Source organism: Petaurus breviceps, unplaced genomic scaffold, assembly GCF_028583685.1.
Source record: "Petaurus breviceps papuanus isolate PSGF00001 unplaced genomic scaffold, PetGlider_PUasm1.0 689, whole genome shotgun sequence".
Taxonomy (NCBI): domain Eukaryota; kingdom Metazoa; phylum Chordata; class Mammalia; order Diprotodontia; family Petauridae; genus Petaurus; species Petaurus breviceps.
This window is the reverse complement of record NW_027186458.1, coordinates 3,798,321-3,818,505: the sequence shown is the minus strand read 5'-3', so window position 1 is coordinate 3,818,505 and position 20,185 is coordinate 3,798,321. Positions and strand designations below refer to the sequence as shown.

General features: G+C 43.6%; 1 protein-coding gene across 3 annotated transcripts in view; it reads left to right on the top strand.

The window, feature by feature from the left end:
• BLTP1 (bridge-like lipid transfer protein family member 1) overlaps positions 1–20,185 on the top strand; it is a 211,117-nt gene that overhangs the window by 109,643 nt on the left and 81,289 nt on the right. For all 3 annotated transcript variants that reach the window (XM_069104875.1, XM_069104876.1, XM_069104874.1), the window contains exons 39-46: positions 1,231–1,381; positions 1,541–1,693; positions 3,335–3,575; positions 4,353–4,501; positions 7,170–7,389; positions 8,062–8,220; positions 9,524–9,699; positions 11,945–12,120. In XM_069104875.1, the coding sequence (XP_068960976.1) occupies positions 1,231–1,381; positions 1,541–1,693; positions 3,335–3,575; positions 4,353–4,501; positions 7,170–7,389; positions 8,062–8,220; positions 9,524–9,699; positions 11,945–12,120 (1,425 nt within the window). The remainder of the gene's footprint in view (positions 1–1,230; positions 1,382–1,540; positions 1,694–3,334; positions 3,576–4,352; positions 4,502–7,169; positions 7,390–8,061; positions 8,221–9,523; positions 9,700–11,944; positions 12,121–20,185) is intronic.

The window sequence follows — 20,185 nt, the reverse complement described above, 5'->3', positions numbered from 1 at the left end:
CGGCATACATCTTCTTTCACTTATGTTTTTCATCGGTATGAGTGTCTCCTTATGGGTTCTGTGGAACAGAGGCCTTCTTTTTGCTTTGTTTCAGTCACTCCCTCAATGATTTTTATCGTCAGTATTACCTCTACACACATAACTCCCAGATTTGTCTTTCCAGCCCTGATCTCTCTTTTGATCTCTGTTTCAGTTCCCTCTGAGACAGCTCTACTTGGAGGCCCCCCTGGCACTTTAGATTCACCATGCCCTAAATGGAGCACCTTGTCTCCCCCCCTTCCGTACTTCTCCGTGTGGAGGGCACCACTCATCCCCGGTTTCTGACTCCAGAATCATCCGTGTATCGGTCTACCCTTTCCCTTGCCTTCCCAGGTCCATTCAGTTGCCACATCTCTCTCTCTCGTATGCATACTCCTCCCGGCCCTTCCCCCCCCCCCCAGGCTGCCATTCGAGGTCAGGCTCTCCTTATCCCTCAGCTGGACTCCTGTAACAGTGCCCTGATTGGCTCTCCTGCTTCTTGTGTCCATCTGCTCCATCCTACCCACTCCTACCAAACACATTTTTAGAAGGCCTAGATCTGACCGCCCACCTTTTAAGGCCCTTCACAGTCTGCCTCTAGCCTATCTTTCTGACCTGTGTTCCCTCTGCTCCCCTTCAGCTGTTCTCTGAGATCACCAATTTGGACTGCCCCAGTACCCTTTTCCCAGCAGGCGGTCCATCTCCTTTCCTGGACCTTCATTTCCGCTTCTCTCTGCATTTTGCTCTTCTTCAAAGCCCAGTCTGGCTGCCACGTCCTGCAAGGGGTCTAGGAAGTTATCAGGTTCAGCCTTGTCATTTCACACACAAGGAGGCTGAGGCCCGAGAGGCTCCATAACTTGCTCAAGATTACACGGCTAGTAGGTGTTTGAAGTGAGGCCTTCCTTCCTCCCCACCCAGCACCGTGTTCACTCCACCTTGAAGCCTTTTGAGCCATTCTTTTCATTTCTCAGATTTCCTCATATTGTCTTCTTTCTTTTTGTCTTTATGTTTCCAGCGTGGTCATATTTACACATTTGCCTTATGGAGAAAATGTCCAGCAAGACGCTTTGTAAGTGGGGGGCAGGCTATTCATTCAGCAGGGTCCCTCCTCTCTAGTTTTAGATCATGTAAATAGAGGGCTGCCTTAATCAGCGAGGTGCGTCCTTGAGATGTCAGGAAGGGCTGATGACGAGCTGTGTTTCTTGTGACCAGGCAGCTGAACCTTCTGAGCACGGCCACTCCTGCTGTCGGCGCGTGGCTCGTTCCCATTGATCAGCTCAAGTCATCTTCACACAGATTGGAGACTGAAGGAACCTTAAGGATCTGTGCTGTGATGGGGTGTATAATGACCGAAGCCCTGGAGGTATGGGCCTGCCCATTTTATTGGAGTGACTGCATTAGTTTGCATTTTACCAGTAATACATTAGCCCATGTAATACTTAATGACCAGTGCATTCTTATGTGTAGAAGGGTCTTTGATTGCAGCCACACGCCATCTTCTGATATTTGCTGTTTGTTTCAGAATAAAAGTATGCACTTTCCTCTAAGAAGCAAATACAACAGACTTACTAAACTTGCTCGTTTTCTCCAAGAAAACCCTTCATGTTTACTCTGCAATATCCTGCACCACTACCTCCACCAGGCAAATTATTCCATCATTGATGATGCTACAATGGTGAGTCACTAACAGCAAGAATTAGCTTCCAGCCAGTGGAAACCTTAATCCTCTTGAGGGCCTCCTAACGGCAGAAAAAAAAAATGAAGTCCCAAAGACCAACTTTCAGCTTGGGTTTAGTGTCCATACTTTATTTTTTTTTTTTAAAGCAATCAGGGTTAAGTAACTTGCTCAAGGTTACACGGCCAGTTATTTCTGTGTGTGGTGCTGAGTATCTGAGCCCAGATTTGATCCAGGTCATCCCGACACTGGAGCCAGTGCTCTTACTCGCTGAGCCACCTGGCCGCCCTTTAGTGTCCATACTTTAACTTTCAAAATTATGCAAGCAGAATTTTCCTTAATGAATACAGCTATTATTTTAAAAGATACATTCTGTCCAATCCAGAAGAGCTGGAATAGAAGAAAAAAGCAGGGAGGACAGAGAAAAAGATGACGAGAGACATCTGTGAATAGAGGTGGAAAAAAAGGGCTGGAAAAGGTTCAGTAGATTGAGGGCATCTCTGGGAGGTAAGTTTTGTGTTTGCCAGCTGTTCCTTTAGACTGCTTCAAAGCTGTGCTGGAGTAGGACAGCCGTCTGGTATAGATTTGACAGGGACAGAAGGCGCCCTCGTCCCTAGTCCATTCAGCAGCTAACAGCAGCCACTCCAGGGGCCGCTGAGGGAAGCAACCTCGAAGCTAACGTTAGGCTTGTACTCTGCCCTCCAAGCCTCTGAGGCAAGGCCAGAGCTCCCCCGTGATGGTCTTGGACCCGATGGTCAGTGTGTGCAGCCAGAGTCTTTAGAGCCCTGAGCCAGTCACGTCTCAAGCAGTTTCACTGCCTTCTAACAAAAGACAGACTGGACTGGTGTGGGGCAGGGGTCCACCAAGGCTTCTGCTCCCACCGACGCCCAAGACATCACGACAGTATCGGTGACCTCGAGATTGGTCCGCTTTGCGCAACTCTTTGCTCTTATTGGTGAAACTGTCAGAAGTTCTGAAGGGGATGGTTCTGGGGAGGCGGAGCGAGAGTCTGCAGTGCAGTGACATCATCCAGAGTGAGCTGGTCTGAGGGAAGTCATTCCATACTGATCTTGGACACAGAAGGCCAGACTGGCCATTTTTAAAAATACTTGCCTCTCGTTTGACTGAAGGAATAGTTAAATGGATAAACACAAATGAAATTGGTTACTATCTCTGTTAGGGCATTTTTGAAGAAAATATATTCTAACAGCAATAGAGTAAAGGATTTTTTAAAATTTAGAATTGGAAATCTGTTCTGTTGACTTCCCAAACCTCAATATTAAATTTTGCTGCAAATATTTGTAATCCTCCAGAAAATTTGCTTGTTCATTTGCATTCTCCTTGTCCACAGAACATGTCTGTCATTTTTCTGGAAATGTCACATTTTTCTCACATATAAAACAAAGCTAGAATACCTCCAAGGACTCCTCCATTGCTAAAGTTATGGTGTTGGTGGTTACTTGATTTTTTGTATGATAGGATACTTCCATTTTCTACCTCATTCGTTACTTGAATTGGCAGGAATAGAAGGGCTGCCTCCACTTCCACTTAGCTTCATTTGTCATCTTACACACTCATTTACCACCACCCAGCCCATCATTTCCACTTCATTTCTGGAAGGCTGTTTTCTTTTCGTTGCAGAGTGATGGACTACCTGCCTTAGTAACTTTAAAAAAAGGTCTAGTTGCCCTTGCAAGGCAGTGGATGAAATTCATTGTGGTCACGCCAGCTTTTAAAGGTGTCAGCTTACACAGGCCAGCGCAGGCCTTGAAACCCCAGGCTGTGGTGAGCCATGACCATGAGGATGGCCTGGGACTGGACAGTGCTGGTGGTCTTCAGAGCGATACAAGTGCCGATGGTGCCGAATTTGAATTTGATGCAGGTAATTTTGTAATATGAGTTTTGGCTTATGAAGAATAATTTCTCTTTATGGGATGTTTTCTCACAACATTGAGGACACTATTATTGATGGCATTTGAAACTAAATTAAAATATGGATGGAGAACAAAATATAATGTATACACCTTCTAGTCCCCAACCTTTTTTAGTGATGGATCTATTTTTTATTCTCCTAAAAATCTTAATATTACAGTGGAAGGGACTAATGATTTAATCACTGATGGCATTGAGTTAGAGTTGATGGCAGTGACCACAACCTATTGAGAAGTCATTTAGATTAATTTTTACTCATGATTCTGCTATATTAAGTAATTAGAAATAAATTGGAGAAGAGAAGCTAAATGACTGTCCTAATAAATACGAATAATAGAGTGAAGATGAGTGTCTTAATTAAATACTAATTGCTTAATGTACTACATCATAAAAGTTATTATTTAACTACCCTCAAAAACATGTCCTGATGCATATGAAAATATTATGCTTCTTGAATTTCAGTACAGGTTTCTTAGGTTCATATGATTTGTGTATGGATTCAAAAATTTGAATAAGAGATATTTAATCCTTTCCTGATACTGAGGGAAGACACAGTTATATTAGTGGAGAACGAAGTGGTGGCTTTGCAAAGGAAAGTTAGCATTTCACACGGATCATTTGCCATAGGAACCTGTAAATCTGCATATAGTTGTCCCCATCTGTACTTGGTTTTGTGGTCAAAGACAGATCGATGTATAGTTAATGCATTGGCTTTTGAATGTTGCAGCTACTGTCAGCGAACACACCATGCTTCTAGAGGGCACAGGCGGCCGGCCTCCGCAAGGCGGTACTTCTTCTGGGCCCGTCAGTGGAGCTGAGATCATGAGGAAGCTGTCAAAGACACACACTCACAGCGACTCTGCTCTGAAAATAAAGGTGCGGCGCCACTGCTGGGGGGGGGGGGGGGTTGGGTCTGGTCATCTTCACCTTGTGATCTAAAGGACGAGCTCAGGACTCTTAAAGACTCTGTGGCATTTCCTGCTGGTGCGCTTTGTTAGGCCGGATCATCTTAAGCTTTGGATTTAGTGTCGGTAGAGATTATAAACACACTCTTTTAAATGGACAGAGGCATCATCAAGTAATGGTCCCCAGCGGTCCTCGGGTCTGGGCCGCAAGCACCAAGTGATGATACAGAGTTTAGTTTGTATTGCTGAGGCTGTACCAATCAAGCACCAACAGGCTGAATAGTTTATAAAGCTTGATGAAATCCTAATAGTACCCTACATTTAAAGGATTTTTGTGGTCATAGCTGTTTCCATTGACATGTTGCAGTGACTCTGCTTGCTTTGCTTTTCATCAGTTCGTGTAACTCTTCCCGTGATTCTCTGTATTCATGGTTATTTTTCCTTCTGTCACATTACACCATGTACCATAGTTTATTTAGTCATTCCCCAGCTGGTTGGCATGTGCTTGGTTTCTAGCTCTTTGTTGCTAAGAAAAGCGTTGCTGTAAATATTTTGGTGTATATAGAACCTTTTTGTCTTTGACCTCACTCAAATACATGTTTAAGAATGGTGTCTCAGGGTGAGAGGGTATGGACATTTTAGCCACTCTTGTCTTTTCCTGGAGAGTTGCATTAATTTACAGCTCCACAAACAGCCTTGGACTGCTCGTCTTTCCACAGCCCCTGCAACAGTGACCATTCCCATCTTTCATCATCTTTTTCTGAGTGTGAATTAAAAGCTCAGAGTTTTGGTATCCATTTTTTCGGCACATTCTTCCACGTGGTTGTTAATAGTTTACAATTCTTCTTTTGAGAATTGTTCATTTGGTACTGTGACCATTTATCGTACCCTCAGAGGACTCTGGGAGTAGGGAAGCATTGTAAGCCCGAGTTGCCTCTGTGGATGGGAATCTGCTTCTTCTGTGTAGAACTGCACCTGGCTCCCTGCCTAAAGTTACTTGGTCAGTGCCCTTTGGCATCACGAGGGGAAGCGTCTTGGAACATCTGTGAATTTGCAGCCCTTTATAACAGCAAAAGTCTGCGATCTGTTTTTCCAATGAGTACCACGACCATGCTTTTTCTTTATTTTCTGTTTCGGTCCACTTTGTTCACTGCTTTTGGTTTTATAAAGTAAGGAATGGTATAATGAATGAAAACATAGTTATTATGCACTCCCTTTGTGATCAGTGCTGTGGATAGAAATAGAAAAGCAGGACAGTCCCTGCTGCCAGAATGTTCCCACGGGACCCAACGCTTCAGCTGTAAGTCTAGCGGAAGGTCCTAGTGATCCTTGGGAGGCAGGTCCCTTGGCGTGTTTTCTGGGGCCAGTTCAATTCCTAAGGCCTTGTCAGTTCGGATATTGAAGCACTCAGTGGTGCCCGAGGACTTGGGCCTCCCAGAATGCAGGCTGTTCTGGCCCTTCGTTGCTGGGGCTGTGGAGGAGGCACTTGCCAGGTCCTCTCCATGTACGTGTCTGTTTTTCCTTGAATGATGATTGTGATGGCCAGGGTGCAGGCAGGACCAGGGGACCTGTGGGTGCTGCTATTCCTGGCGTTCTTGGGCTTATTTTCCTCTTGGCTGCAGTTGTTCTTGGTGGTGGTACAGAAGGCAGGCTCCTCCACTGGCATTTACAGTTGATGTTATTGTTCAGTGTGTCCAAAAATCTTCACTTCAGTATGTTTAAAACAGCTTTTTTCTTCGAGTGCTTTAGTAGAGACAAAGGTGACAGGCCTGGCTTTCCTGGTTTTGCTTCCTTAAGTTAAGGCACGCGAGTTAATGCATCACAGGGACAGAATGACGCATCACAGGGACAGAATGACAGGACTCAGCCCTAAAGCGTTGACAGTGTGGGTGTGTCCCTTGGCGAATAGCTCAGCTTCTCTGGGCATGCCGTGTGCGCCCTCAAAGAAGTCAGTCTAAACCGTGCAGGCGGCCACTAGTTGGTTCTTGTCATTTCTGATCATCAGCAGTAGTCTTACTATTGGTGGATAGAGGTCTAGATTCAGGGTCAGGAAGCCCTGAGTGTGAGTTTTGGCGCAGACACCTGCCTGTTGTGTGACCCTGGGCATGTTACTGATGAATGAATTGGAATGAGCCAGCCTCTCTGCTCAGCATGAAGCCTCTCTTGGTTCTGACCACAGGATTCGTAGGAGGATGGAATGTGAGGCTATGTGTATGAACCCTTTGGACACCTTAAAATGCTCTGTCCCTGTTAGCCGTGGCTGCCAGGGTGCAGATGTGAGCTGCCGGTGCCACGACTGCCGGTGCCACGACTGTCACGAGCCAGCGAGCAGCATGAAGCCAGCAGGCAGTAGCCGGTCTGTGCTGCTGAGGGCTGGGGAGGAGGGGTCCTGGGGCTGAGGAGCCATCGCTTCTGGTTCCCAGCGTCTGGGCTCAGCCTGCCTCCTGGGAAGACTGGGCCGGAACAGCAGAGGCAGCCATCGAGTGCTCTTTGGTGGTTCTTTTATTCATTTCTTCTTCCTGTACTTAGGGGCCCTATTGAAGCCTACTTTTGATGCACTTACTGAAGTGATGGGCTGGACTAAGAGAACCGCCACTGTCCCTTCCGCCTCTGAAGTTCTTTGTGTGTGTCTTCTTCAGGGTATACATCCCTACCATTCTCTCAGCTACACCAGCGGAGACACGGCCACCGACTCACCAGTGCACGTGGGCCGTTCTGGGATGCCCGTCAAAGAAAGTCCAAGAAAGGAGAGTCTGCTCAGCTATTTGACCGGGAGCTTTCCCAGCCTGCATAATCTCCTGGAAGGGACTCCCCAGAGGACTGCCACGACAGTGAAAAGTAGTTCTCTGACAAGAACAGGTATTCCTTCGAGTTAAATGAGCAAGCTTTTATTAAGTGCCGACTGTATTCAGGGAGGTGTGGTAGGCACTTGGGATGCAGAGAGAAAACGAGAGTCCTTATTCCCAAGGAGTTTATATTCTTGGCTTGATAAGGAGAAGGTTGCTCTTAAAGAAGACTTGGGTTGGGGGGGGGGGTTTCTTATGTGAAACTAGTGTAAATTCTGTTTTTAAGTGGAGACTTCAGCTGCATAAGTAACTTACTGCAGCTAAGTTCTGTGTCTTCTGAGGGCAGGGACTGTCTTGTCTATGTTTTGCTTCTCCTTCAGCATTGCACATGCCCACACATGCACAGCGCCATGGTGTTGGTGGCAGCTCATGGGCCTTTTTGTCCTCTGTGGTCAATGCATCTGTTCTTGGCATCATTGTCATTAATGATCCTTGTCACAAGATGGACTTCTTTCTGAACCAACTAAAGTTTCATTTTCTATCCCCCCCTTTATGGTAAAAGTAGACTTTTGTGTCTTAAGCTCAGTATCACGCGGCGTGGTTTTATAAAAGAGATGGCAAAACGCTGCTCCCCTCCTCAGGAATAATGTCATATGTAATGAAAAAGGATAATGATGATGAAAAGTCTTTCATTTTGCAAACAATGCAGTCCAAAATACTGTGCTCAAGGGAATTCCATCTGCAGGAAATACGGCAGCCACAGACATGCTCTCTGAACATCCTCTGCTCTCGGAGCCTTCCTCTGTCAGCTTCTATAACTGGATGTCGAATGCAGTGGGCAATCGAGGCAGTGTGGTACAGGAATCTCCTGCCCCAAAGTCGGGGCACAATAGCCTTCCAACAGGTACTGGGGCCTTGAGCTTCTGTTCATGTGTTTGGGGTTGTTTCGCTTTTCCTACTTTCGTGTCGTTCTGCTTTTGAAGTATGACAGACATGAGACTTCTGTGAAATGTTTGTGGGCTTTGCAGCACATGACATTCTGTAGAAATTAATGTCAGCAGTTTGTGAAATATGCATCACTGCATTAAGTAAGAGGATTTATATCAAACTATGTACCTTTAGGAAGGTAAACTTACCCAAGTATGTACCTTTTAGAAATGAAGTCATTTAAGACAAGATTGTAGTATGTATGGGAAGATTAGTCAAAACTGAAAAGAGAAAAAGAAAAAAATGCAAGATAAAGTGACTATATACATATAGATTGTGAATCTTTTTTTAATTTTATTGAGATTTCTCTGAGGCATAATATTCAGAACCAGCATTCATTCATTCAAGAAATATATATATAATGGGTCCTTGTGGAGCTTGTAATTAAGAAACAAAGGACTTTTCCTTCCATAGATTGTGAGGATTTTTTACTTAAAACTCACTCTCTGGTTGATGGAAAAAAATTTGTTATTAACAGCTTTGCGGTGGCCCCTCTGTGAGTAATGGAGATGCAGAGAGAACACACTGATTTGCCAGGAGCAGAATTGAATGTTGGGTTCTATAACCAGACTCTCCCTATAGCAGCGTCATAAACATTGGTGTCTAAGCATTGTTTAGTAGACTTGAAGAAATGGCGTGATTTGTGTGGTGTTACACAGGGAAGAGCTAGATCATGGGGACCGTGAGCCTCGATTTTCCTACTCCGAGTCCCGTGTGCATTGTATGGAAAGTGTTTGTTAACCATGAAGCCTTTTACGCACAGAGGGGTGTGCATCACTTCATCTCCACCCCCTCTGCCTTCACACAGGCTGTCACCCAGACCCAGGATGAGTCTCCTCCTTGCCTCGACTGCCTTCATGAGGCTTCCTCTAATTTCCCCAGATCCTCGGGCCTTCCCCCCACCCCTCACAAAGCTGCATAAGCATGTTGTGTTTATTCTGCCTGGGCTTGCCTGTGGCCAAGGTGGATCCTCCCTCGTAGGGTGGGAGCTTCAAGCTTTGTGCTTTGTAACACGCAGTAACTAGCATGTGGGAGACGTGTAATAGATGTTTATGGATTGGATGATTATCACACACGTGTATGTGTGTGTACATATGCACACACACATGTATACATCCATATGGCTCTGGTTATATCTGTGTCTGTATCTCCATAGATATGGGTGTCTGTCTGTCTGTATCTGCAGACACTACTCAGACACACATTGTTGCTCTTTCTAGGTGTTGCCCCCAACCTTCCTACGATACCCTCCGCTTCAGATTTCAATACTGTTTTGTCGAGTGACCAGAACACCTTGGACGGAACCCATTCTCAGCACAGCACAAGTCAGGATGATGTCGCAGGGGTAGAGGAAGCTAACCAGGGGTTTCCTGCTGTCCAACTCGCAGATGCCCAGGTGAGCTGTGCTTCTGGTGATGGTACCTGAGCAGCAGTCATGGTTAGCTGACTCCTAGGCAGCTGCCATCGTCAGGCGTCTAGCGCCTTGGGATGTGGGGACAAAAGTTGTCCAGGGAAAGTGAAAGCCAAATAAATAGAAGTTCTAAAATAGCTTTTAAAAGGTTTTATTATCATGGCATTTATGCATTAAAAACCAACTGCAGCATAATGCCGTTGGGCCGGCTGCCCATCTCTAACTGCACCAATGTATTTTTGGCCTGTATATGGGTTATAGATACTGAAAATCCACTCTCATGCGATGGCCTCTTCACTCACCTTGGGCCTGATGATAATTTCTGCAGATGAACCTCACGTCTCTGTCTACATTTTTAGTGTCTTTCCTGACTTCCATTTCCATGTCTCTAGCTGCCTGTTGGATATTTCAAGCCAGATGTTCCATAGGCTTTCAAACACAACTTGTTTAAAGCAGGATTCATTGTATTTTCCCCAAGACATATTCCTTTTCCAAAATTCTCAGATTCTGCCAAGGACAACACCATCCATCCAGTCAGGTTCTCAGCCTTGTTATTTTCCTTGACCCCTCAGGTGTCCTCACCCAGCATATTCAGTCAGTTGTCAGATCTTGTCTTTTCTACCTCCATAACCTTTCTTTCACTCCTCCCCTCCTTTTCTCTACTCACGTGGCCACTGTGTGGATGAGGTCAGGTGCTCAGCGCTTCTCTTCTGGATGACCTTTAATGGCCTCCTCACTCCTCCTGACTCAGGTCTCTGCCCTGCCTCAAGCGTAGCCGCCAAAGCAGTTTTCCTAAAGCTCAGGTCTGACCATCTGACATCCCATTTGTGAATCTGGCTGTCCCAGTCGTCCCTAGGATTACATACAAGCGTGTCTGTTTACTTTTTAAAGCACTTCCCAGCCTGCCTTTCCAACACTGATATATGTGAATTCCCATCTTAGCCAGCCTAGGCGAAGTGGCACGGCAGGAGGGGAAGGGAAGAATAGCTCCTCCACCACCCCACCCATGCAAACCGCCAACCTAGCTCCCAGCATGGCCCCCGCAGCCACCAGCTTCCCCCTCCCCACCCAGGCAGGACGGCACAGAAAGATGGTCTGAAGTTTGCAGGAACTGGAGAGGGGGCCCACCAGGGACTCCAGCATCCCCTCTGGTAAGTTTGCCTGAAGCATGAGGCTGCTGCCGGTATGGGGACTTGAAGCTAGCAGGAGCTCACCCCTAGCCCGCTGCAGCAGCACCAGCTGCTGAGAGGCCTGGGGCCTACCAAGGTTGCAACAGGAGAAGGAGCCCACTCCTGACTAGGGAGTGTGTGAAGAGATATGGGCACAGGCCAAGGCCAGGACCCACACTGAACCATCAGGAAACTGGCATAGAAACCAGCCACGAGACGGAGGATGGGGCTGAGGACCAGTTGCTCTGACCACAGAAGCAGAGTCTGCCTGGCCCATACAAGAGGGCCAGTGGATACCGTGGGCTAAGCGAGAAGTATTGACTGTGGAGGCCGAGGCCCCGGATTCAGATCCCTTCTGTTACTTATTACTGCTTGTGTGACTGCAGACTGGTCCCATGACCTCCTTGAATCCCAGTTTCCTTGTCTCTAAAGTGAGGGGATTGAGCCTGGTTGCCTTGGAGGTCTCTTCTTCCATCTCTACATCTGTGACCCTATCAAACCAAGAAGCAAATAACCATAGAAAGTACAGGGAAAACCTCAAAGGCAAAAAATAGGTATCTTGGCCACAAGGACTACAAGAATCACTGAAGAAATTGAGAAAGAAATGAGAATAGAATTGAAATAACAGTCCTGGAGGAAAGAAATGTAAGCGAGATGAGTGACTTAGAAGGTCGAACACCTCGTCCAGGTAGCCGATGACCTGAAAAGTGGCCTGGGGCAGACAGCTCTGTGACTTGGTAAGCCAGCAAGAGAGAATAGAGCAAAGCCCAAAGGCTGGTATGGAGAGAAGAGGAGGGATCTGCCCTGGAAACGTGGGTGAAGAGCGCTTCTGGCTGTTTGTGGTGTCTGGGTAGGAAGGAAGAAACCTTAGGAAATAGAGCAGAGGCCACAGGGATGGGGGTGGGGGGGGGGCTTTCTTGCCTTGTAACCCTTGTGCTTAATTGTCCCACGGATACACTGAATGGAATCCCCAGAAGTTAGAGTTCTGCTGAATTTGTTGTTGTTGGTAAGTGAGGGGTTAGAACCACACAGAGTTAATGAGAATATTTTGCCTGTTGTAGGTTGTCTTCAAACCACTCCTGAGCCATACCGGGATTCAGTCCCAGGACACCATGCCACTCTGCTACCGAATGTACTTTGGAGAGCATTTGTCCTTCTCTGGGACGTTAGATTGCCTCAGGGCAGATATCGTGGATTCAGATACAGCCAAGGAAAGAAGAAGCAAAAGAGCGAGAAGGTGGGTTCACTTTTGTTTTATATTTGTTATCCCAGCTCATGAGGTGGGAAAGATTAGTTTCCCGTTTTTAGATTTTATTTCCATTTATCTTGATAGGAAAATCTACTCTTCTCCGTTGAGCAGGTCTGTAATGAAACAGCAGCATTTTATTATTATCAGGTATTAAGAAAGGGCGTTTTTCTGACGTAGTGTTGTTTGAGACCTACCAGAAGCATATATGTACCCGTAACATGTATTACTATACATAATAGGTAATACACTGTGTGTTTCATTGGCCTGTTTAATCATGTGACGGTCTGTTTTTAAAGCTTTCTAGCAGTGGCCTGTGTTGTTGTTCAGTTGGTATTTTTAGTCATTTCCAACTCTTAATGATCCCATTTGGGGTTTTCTTGGTAAAGATACTGAAGTGCTTTGCCATCTCCTTGTCCAGCTCATTTTACAGATGGGAAAACTGAGGCAAACAGGGTGAAGTGACTTGCCCAGGGTCATGCAGCTAGTGAGTGTCTGAGGCCAGACTTGAACTCAGGAAGAGGTCTCCTGACTCCCAGCCCAGCTCTCTGTGCACTGTGGTGCCTTCTAGCTGTGCCAGCAGTGGCTACTAAAGTCAGAAGAGGCCTAAGTGGAATGGAATGGGCCAGGGTGAGCCAGCCTTGATGGCCACCATAGTTGTGTGGTCCGTGTTACTACTGTTGGTGCGAACCCGCATTCAGATTACGAGGCCTTGGCCCCAACCCCACCACAATAACCCACCCCAGATACTTGGCTTAGGGGCTTATCTCACACCCACAGCTCTTGCCCTTTCTGCTCTTCTGTCATGGTAGCTTAAAGTGCAATGATCATTTGTCTCAATTATAATCAAGTAAAATACTCTGACCCCAGGAAAGTGTTTGATATGCAGAGTCCAAATCAACTTCTTGATCAGGATTTGCCTTTTTACGTGGATTTGAATATTTTCATTAAGAGGGATAGCCCTGTTCAGTGTCCTGTGGCACTGCCTGCTTCACATGATTATAGAATCATAGGATGTTAGAGCCAGAAGGGAGCAGGAGCCCCAGGAAGGCCAAGTGGTTTTCCAAAGCAATGATGGGAGTATTTCATTTCAGCCCAGTGCGCTCCCCCTTGGACTAGGGTATAGAAGGATATAAATTACATCTGATTTATTCCAGGCATAAAAGACTGCCATTAGACTAACGGAGGAGCCTGAAAAATGCCGTTTTCACATTGTTGTGGTAAAAGAGAACTGGGGGGAGAGAGAGGGGCTGAATTTGTGGTTTCACTGATAACTGGAGATGTTGGGTGAGGAAGCTCCCCTTCTGCTGTGATGATTCAGCCCTTCTCTGTGTAGAAGCGACCGTTCCCCTTCCCACCCCCACCGCCACTGTGGAAAGTATTCATATACAATACACTAGAGCCTCTCTAATATTTTTTTATTTTTTAAATTTTTTAAAAAATTTTGTTTGTTTCCTTTCAGTTTACAAGGTTCAATTCCACAATTCCTTGAGTTTTACATTTTGTTCCCCTCCCTTCCCTCCCCACCATGGCGGCATACAGTCAAGTATAGATATGTAAATACTTTCACATTATACATTAGTCAGGTTATAAAGACGAATTGTATCAGATGGAATGAAAAATGGTAGAGAGGACATAAAACCAAACAAGAAAAGGAAAAACATCAGGTAGTTTGCTCCAATCTGGATATAAACTCAGTTCTTTCTGGTTCTTTCTCTGGATGCACATGTTTCTCTCTATCATGAGTCTTTTGGGGATAACTTATATCACTGCATTGCTGAGAACAGTCCAGTCTATCAAAGTTGGTCATCACACATATGTTGTGTCTGTAGTTGTGTACAAATTTCTCATGGTTCTACTCTACTCTTCTCACTCAGCATCAGTTCATATAAGCCTCTCCAGGTAAATATGAAGTCCATCTGCTCCTCGTTTCTTATAGCACAATAGTATTCCATAACATGCATATACCACAACTTGTTCAGCCATTCCCCAATTGATGGGCATCCCCTTAATTTCCAATTCTTTGCCACCACAAAAACAGCTGCTATAAACATTTTTGTACATATGGGTCTTTCTCCCACTTCTGTGATCTCTTTGGGATATAACCCTAGGAGTGGTATTGCTGGATTAAAGGATATGAAATTATTTATAGCCCTTTGGGCATAATTCCAGATTGCTCTCCAGAAAGGCTGGATCAGTTCACAACTCCACCAGCAATGCATTAGTGTTCCAATTTGCCCACATCCTCTCCAGTATTTGTCATTTTCCTGTTTTGTCATCTTAGCCAATATGACTGGTGAGATGTGGTACCAGAGTTGTTTTGATTTGCATTTCTCTAATCAATAGTTATTTAGAGCATTTTTTCATGTACTTATAGATATCTTTAATTTCTTTCTCTAAGAATTGCCTGTTCATCTCCTTTGACCATTTATCAATTGGGGAATGACTTGTGTTCTTATAAATTTAACTCAATTCTTTGTATATTTTAGAAATGAGTCCTTTGTCAGACATAGATTGTAAAGATTCTTTCCCAATTTCCCACCTCCCTCTTAATCTTGGTTACATTGACTTTGTTTGTACAGAAGCTTTTCAATTTCACGTAGTCAAAATTATCCATTTTACATTTTATAATGTTCTCTAATTCTTGTTTAGTCATAAAGTCTTCCCCTCTCCATAAAACTGACAGGTAAACTATTCCTTGTTTTTCGAGACTGCTTACAGTATCAACCTTTATACCTAGATCATGCACACATTTAGACTTGATTTTGGTATATGGTGTTAGATAATGGTCTATGCCCAGTTTCTGCTATACTATATTCCAGTTGTCCCAGCAGTTTTTGTCAGATAGTGAGTTCTTATCCCAAAAACTAGGGTCTTGGGGTTTATCAAACAATAGATTACTATAGTCGTTGACTTCTGAATCTCATGTGGCTAATCTATTCCATTGATCCACTCCTCTATTCCTCAGCCAGTACCAAGTAGTTTTGATGACTGCTGCTTTATATACAGATTGAAATCTGGTATAGCTAGTCCACCTTCCCTAGCATTTCTTTTCATTAATTCCGTTGATATTCTGGACCATTTATTCTTCCAAATGAATTTTGTTACTATTTTTTGTAGTTCTATAAAGTAGTTTTCTTGTAAATTAATTTTAATTTAGGTAAAATTGTCATTTTTATTACATTGCTCGCCCCAGCCACAAGCAATTGATATTTTTCCAATTGGTTAGATCTGACTTTATTTGTGTGAAAAGTGTTTTGTAGTTGTGTTCATATAGGTCTTGGTTTGTTTTGGCAGGTAGATTCCCAAATTTTTTATAATGTCTATAGTAACTTTAAATGGGATTTCTCTTTCTATCTCTTGCTGTTGAATTTCATTTTAAATATATAAGAATGCTGAGGATTTATGTGGGTTTATTTTATATCCCTCAACTTTGCCAAATTTATTTATTGTCTCAAGTAGTTTTTTACTTGATTCTCTAGGATTCTCTAAGTTTATCATCATATCATCTGCAAAGAGTGATAGCTTGGTCTCTTCTTTGCCTAATTTGATTCCTTTGATTTCTTTTTCTTCTCTAATTGCTCCTTCTAACATTTCTAGTACCAGATTGAATAAGAGGGGTGATAGTGGACACCCTTGTTTCACCCCTGATCTTATGGGAAATGCTTCTAGCTTCTCCCCATTACATATAATACTTGCTGATGGCTTTAAATAGATGCTACCTATTATTTTAAGGAAGGCTCCATTTATTCCTATACTTTCTAGTGTTTTTAATAGGAATGGATGTTGTATTTTGTCAAAAGGCTTTTCTGCATCTATTGAGATAATCATGTGGTTTCTGCTAGTTTTATTGTTGATATGATCAATTATACTGATGGTTTTCCTAATATTAAACCATCCTTGCATTCCTGGAATAAATCCTACCTGATCAAAGTGTATTATTCTTGAGATAAATTGCTGTAGTCTTTTTGCTAATATTTTCTTTAAAATGTTTGCATCTATATTCATGAGGGAGATTGGTCTATACTTTTCTTTCTCTGTTTTATCTCTTACTGATTTAGGTATCAGTACCATATTTGTGTCATAAAAAGAATTTGGTAGGACTCCTTCAGTAATTTTCCCAAATAGTTTGTAGAGTATTGGAATCAATTGTTCTTTAAATGTTTGTTAGAATTCACTAATAAATCCATCTGGCCCTGGAGATTTTTTCCTAGGGAGTTGACTGATGGCTTGTTCAATTTCTTTTTCTGAGATGGGGTTATTTAAGTAATTTACTTCTTCTTCAGTTATTCTGGGCAGCTTGTATTTTTGTAAATATTCATCCATTTCCCTAAGATTGTCAAATTTATGTGCATACAATTGGGAAAAATAATTCCTAATTATTGTTTTGATTTCCTCTTCATTGGAGGTAGATTCACCCCTTTCATTTTTGATACTCATGATTTGGTTTTCTTCTTTCTTTTTTTTATCATATTGACTAAGGGTCTATCAATTTTATTGGTTTTTTTTTTTTCATAAAACCAGCTCTTAGTTTTATTTATTAATTCAATAATTTTCTTAATTTCAGTTTTATTAATCTCTCCTTTGGTTTTCAATATTTCTAATTTAGTATTTAATTGGGGATTTTGAATTTGTTCTTTTTCTAGGTTTTTCAATTGAATGCCCAATTCGTTGAGCTCCCTTTTCTCTAATTTAATCATGTATGCACTCAGGAATATAAAACTTCCCCTAAGAACTGCCTTTAATGCATCCCACCTGTGGGCTAATCTTGATGAGAAAATTTATCATTCATTCTTTAATTATCTATTCAAACACTGTCCTGAACTGAATTCTTTCCTCCATTATCAAAGGCCCAGCTATGTTCTTTGAAAGATCTGGGAGAAATTCTGTTGTCTCTTTTGATAGGATGAGGTGGGGACCTCGAGGCAAGGGGGCCCTCGATGGGCCCACCTCAGTCTAGTCCTCTTTCCTCATGCTTTGAATAACCAAACTAATAGAGGAAAAGTCTCTGATTCCTCCAATTATTGGAAGTTTCTCTTCTGTGGACCTTTGAACATCTGAAAAGGAGAGTTTTTAAGAGTAAGTGTTTGAATAATTTTAGGAATATGCTTCTCTGGGCTGAACCAGAAGTTGGGCATTCTGTTGGGTGGGACAGACTGCCACTCCATCTGGGCTGTGGCAATGGCTGGCGATTCACAGGGACTCTGGGAGAGGCGCCCAAGGGCCTGAGCAGACTATGGCCAGCTTGAAATTGTCTCCCTCTAAGCCAAAAAATGCTCAGATTAAAATAATTTTAATGAATGAAATTGCTTTTGTCTTCTCCCTGAAACACAGAGTGGAGCATTTTCTACCACACCTGCCACTTCTGGTCTGGCCTAGAGAGGTCATGTGACTGTTGTTCTGTTGGATGAAGCAGATGACTAATTGAACTGTTAAATAAACTCTGATGTTTGTTCCATCTTGATGGTAAAATGTTGTCTGCTGTCTGGGAGTGCTATAAATCTTAACTCCACAGTGGCTTATGTTAGAGATGAGAATAATTTGATTCGTTATTAATTATAAATAATTGCAGGGCAGTTAGGCAGCACAGTGGATAAGAGCTCTGGGCTGAGTCGGGAAGACTCCCTGAATTCAGATCTAGCCAGCCTCAGACACTTAGGAGCTGTGTGACACCATTTGCCTTAGTTTCCTCATCTGTAAAATTAACTGGAGAAGAAAATGGCAAACCACTCCAGTATAAAGAAAATCCCCCCAAATGGGGTCGCAAAGAGTCGGGCACGACTGAAAAACAACTGAAATATAAAGTATATTAGTTATAAAACATAATGATTAATAATAAAGTGGCTTCTGGCAGACTTGTGCCTAAAACACAGAGTAGAAAATCTCTTCCACATCTGTGCTTCTAGTCTTGAGAGTTGACTAGAGCTCTCCAAGTGCCGTGACTGGTGCATCACTGTGACTGGTGACAGATGCAGACCTTGAACCCCTGGTCTTTGTGGCTCTAAGGGCGGCCTGCGGTCGGAGTATTAAGTGGGAGGGGGTTCTGACCGCAGCAGTGGTTGCTGTTGAGCATTTATTTATTTATTTTAGTTCTCATGGGCCTTAAAAACTTGAGACCATTGGAATGTAGCAGATTCTCAGGTGTGTGTCTCTGTAGTACACACGTGTGTGTGTGTAGATTTTACTGTCATTTGGCATAATGAATGCGGAAACATTTGTTAGCTCCTTTTTCAACTTGTAGGGAAAATCTGTTGGTGCCCACTCGTGGATAGCCCTACATGCCCAAAGGTGCTGGCATAAGCCAAGACATAATTTGCTCACTGTACTTCTTTTTATTTATTTTTTTCAAATGTTTAATTAACTTCTGATTTACATCATTCATTTCTTCCAGATTTTGAGTTACAAATTTTCTCCCTCTTTTTCCCCTACCCACTGCCCCAAAATAGCAGTCCCACAGAATATCCCCTCCTCCAATCTGCTCTCTCCCATATCTTCTCCCATACCCCCTTTGACTTTTCCAGTACGGCATGGTGGCTCTCTATGCCCCAGTGCCTGTATATCTTATTTCCCAATTACACGTAAAATAGTATTAATAATAGTGTGTGTGTATATATATTTGAATATTTGATTTTAAAACTTTGAATTCCAGATTCATTCCCTTCCTCCCTTGTCTCCCACCCTTACTGGGAAGATAAGCAGTTTAGTATAGGTTCTACATGTGTAGCTCATGCAAAACGATAACATAGTAGATATATTGTAAAAGACTGACTATATTTCCCTCCCTCCTATCCCACCCCTCACTTGTTCTGTTCTCTACTTTGATCCTGTCACTTTTCATCAACATGATAAAAAAGATATTTTCTTTGAGAAAAAAATCAAGCCAGAGGTTTGTACTTTCAAATTAGTACAATGCAGGATAGAATGACAACCAAAAAAAGGATTGGTATGCTTGGGGTGGGAAGACAGTGCAAAGGTGTGCCCCAGCTGGGCTACAGAGGGAGGGCTCCTAATGGGATTTAGTCCTGGGAGGTAGATATCGAAAGCTGTGGGGAGGAAGAGGAGGAGTGAAGGCACAGTGAGTCCTCTGTTCTAGGCCGGCATGTGTGGTCACCTTTGTGTCTCCCCCTAGTCTGACATGGGACAGGGCCTCCAGTGGAATGTCCATTCGGTGCTGGAGCTGCAAATGGGAAGGGGTTTACCAGAAGTCATACCCAAGTAAGGGGAGCAAAGGACTCAGGAAGGAGAGCTGGATTCACACATTGTTTCTGACTCCAAGCCTTGTGCTTTATTTGAGAACAAAACAAAAAACCCCAAACCAGTCTAGGACTCTTGTTGTCTTTCTACCAGTAATCGGCTAGCCACTGACTGTGGGAAGGTCACTCTGCCTTCTCTGTTTCCATCTCCTTATTTATTAGTAATCATAATCTCACCTTTTTGTAGGTATGTATGTCTAGACCCTTGATTTCATTGCTGGAATGAACTCCATATGTGGGATGCTCCCTTCACTGATACAGATTAGGAGCTTCTCTGTCCCTGAGAATCTTGGAGAGTTTCCTGAGGGCCCAAGAATTGAAGTGAGAAGTTGAGGGATTTGCGTGTGCGCAGTCACACGCATCATGTGTGTCAGAGTCAGGAGGTAATAAACCCACGGCTTTCAGGCTGCAAAGCCAGCCCTCTATCTGCTGGCTCAGGTTGGTTCCCAGTAGGAAGAAAAGGGTTTTGTATAGCACTCCAGAGCTTACAAAGCCTTTGCATACGCTAGTGCTGCTTGCCCTAGCTTAAGGGTGTTGTGACTTTAAAAGCAGTAGTAGGTGTGAGAGCACTTAGGAAAATGAGAAAGTATGATCCCGCTTCCCAGAATGGATTATGACCTGCCACATCTGCTTCCGCCACATTCTAGAGGGCTGAAGAAAACATTTTCCACCTATGTCAAATAAGTGATTTTATGAAATAATAAACTTATTTTTAAATTTACTGTGACTGAAAGGGCAGAGGGGAGCAGATCCAGAAATGGCAGCTGTGTCAGACCAGAGACCGCTCTTCGTTGCCCAAAGGG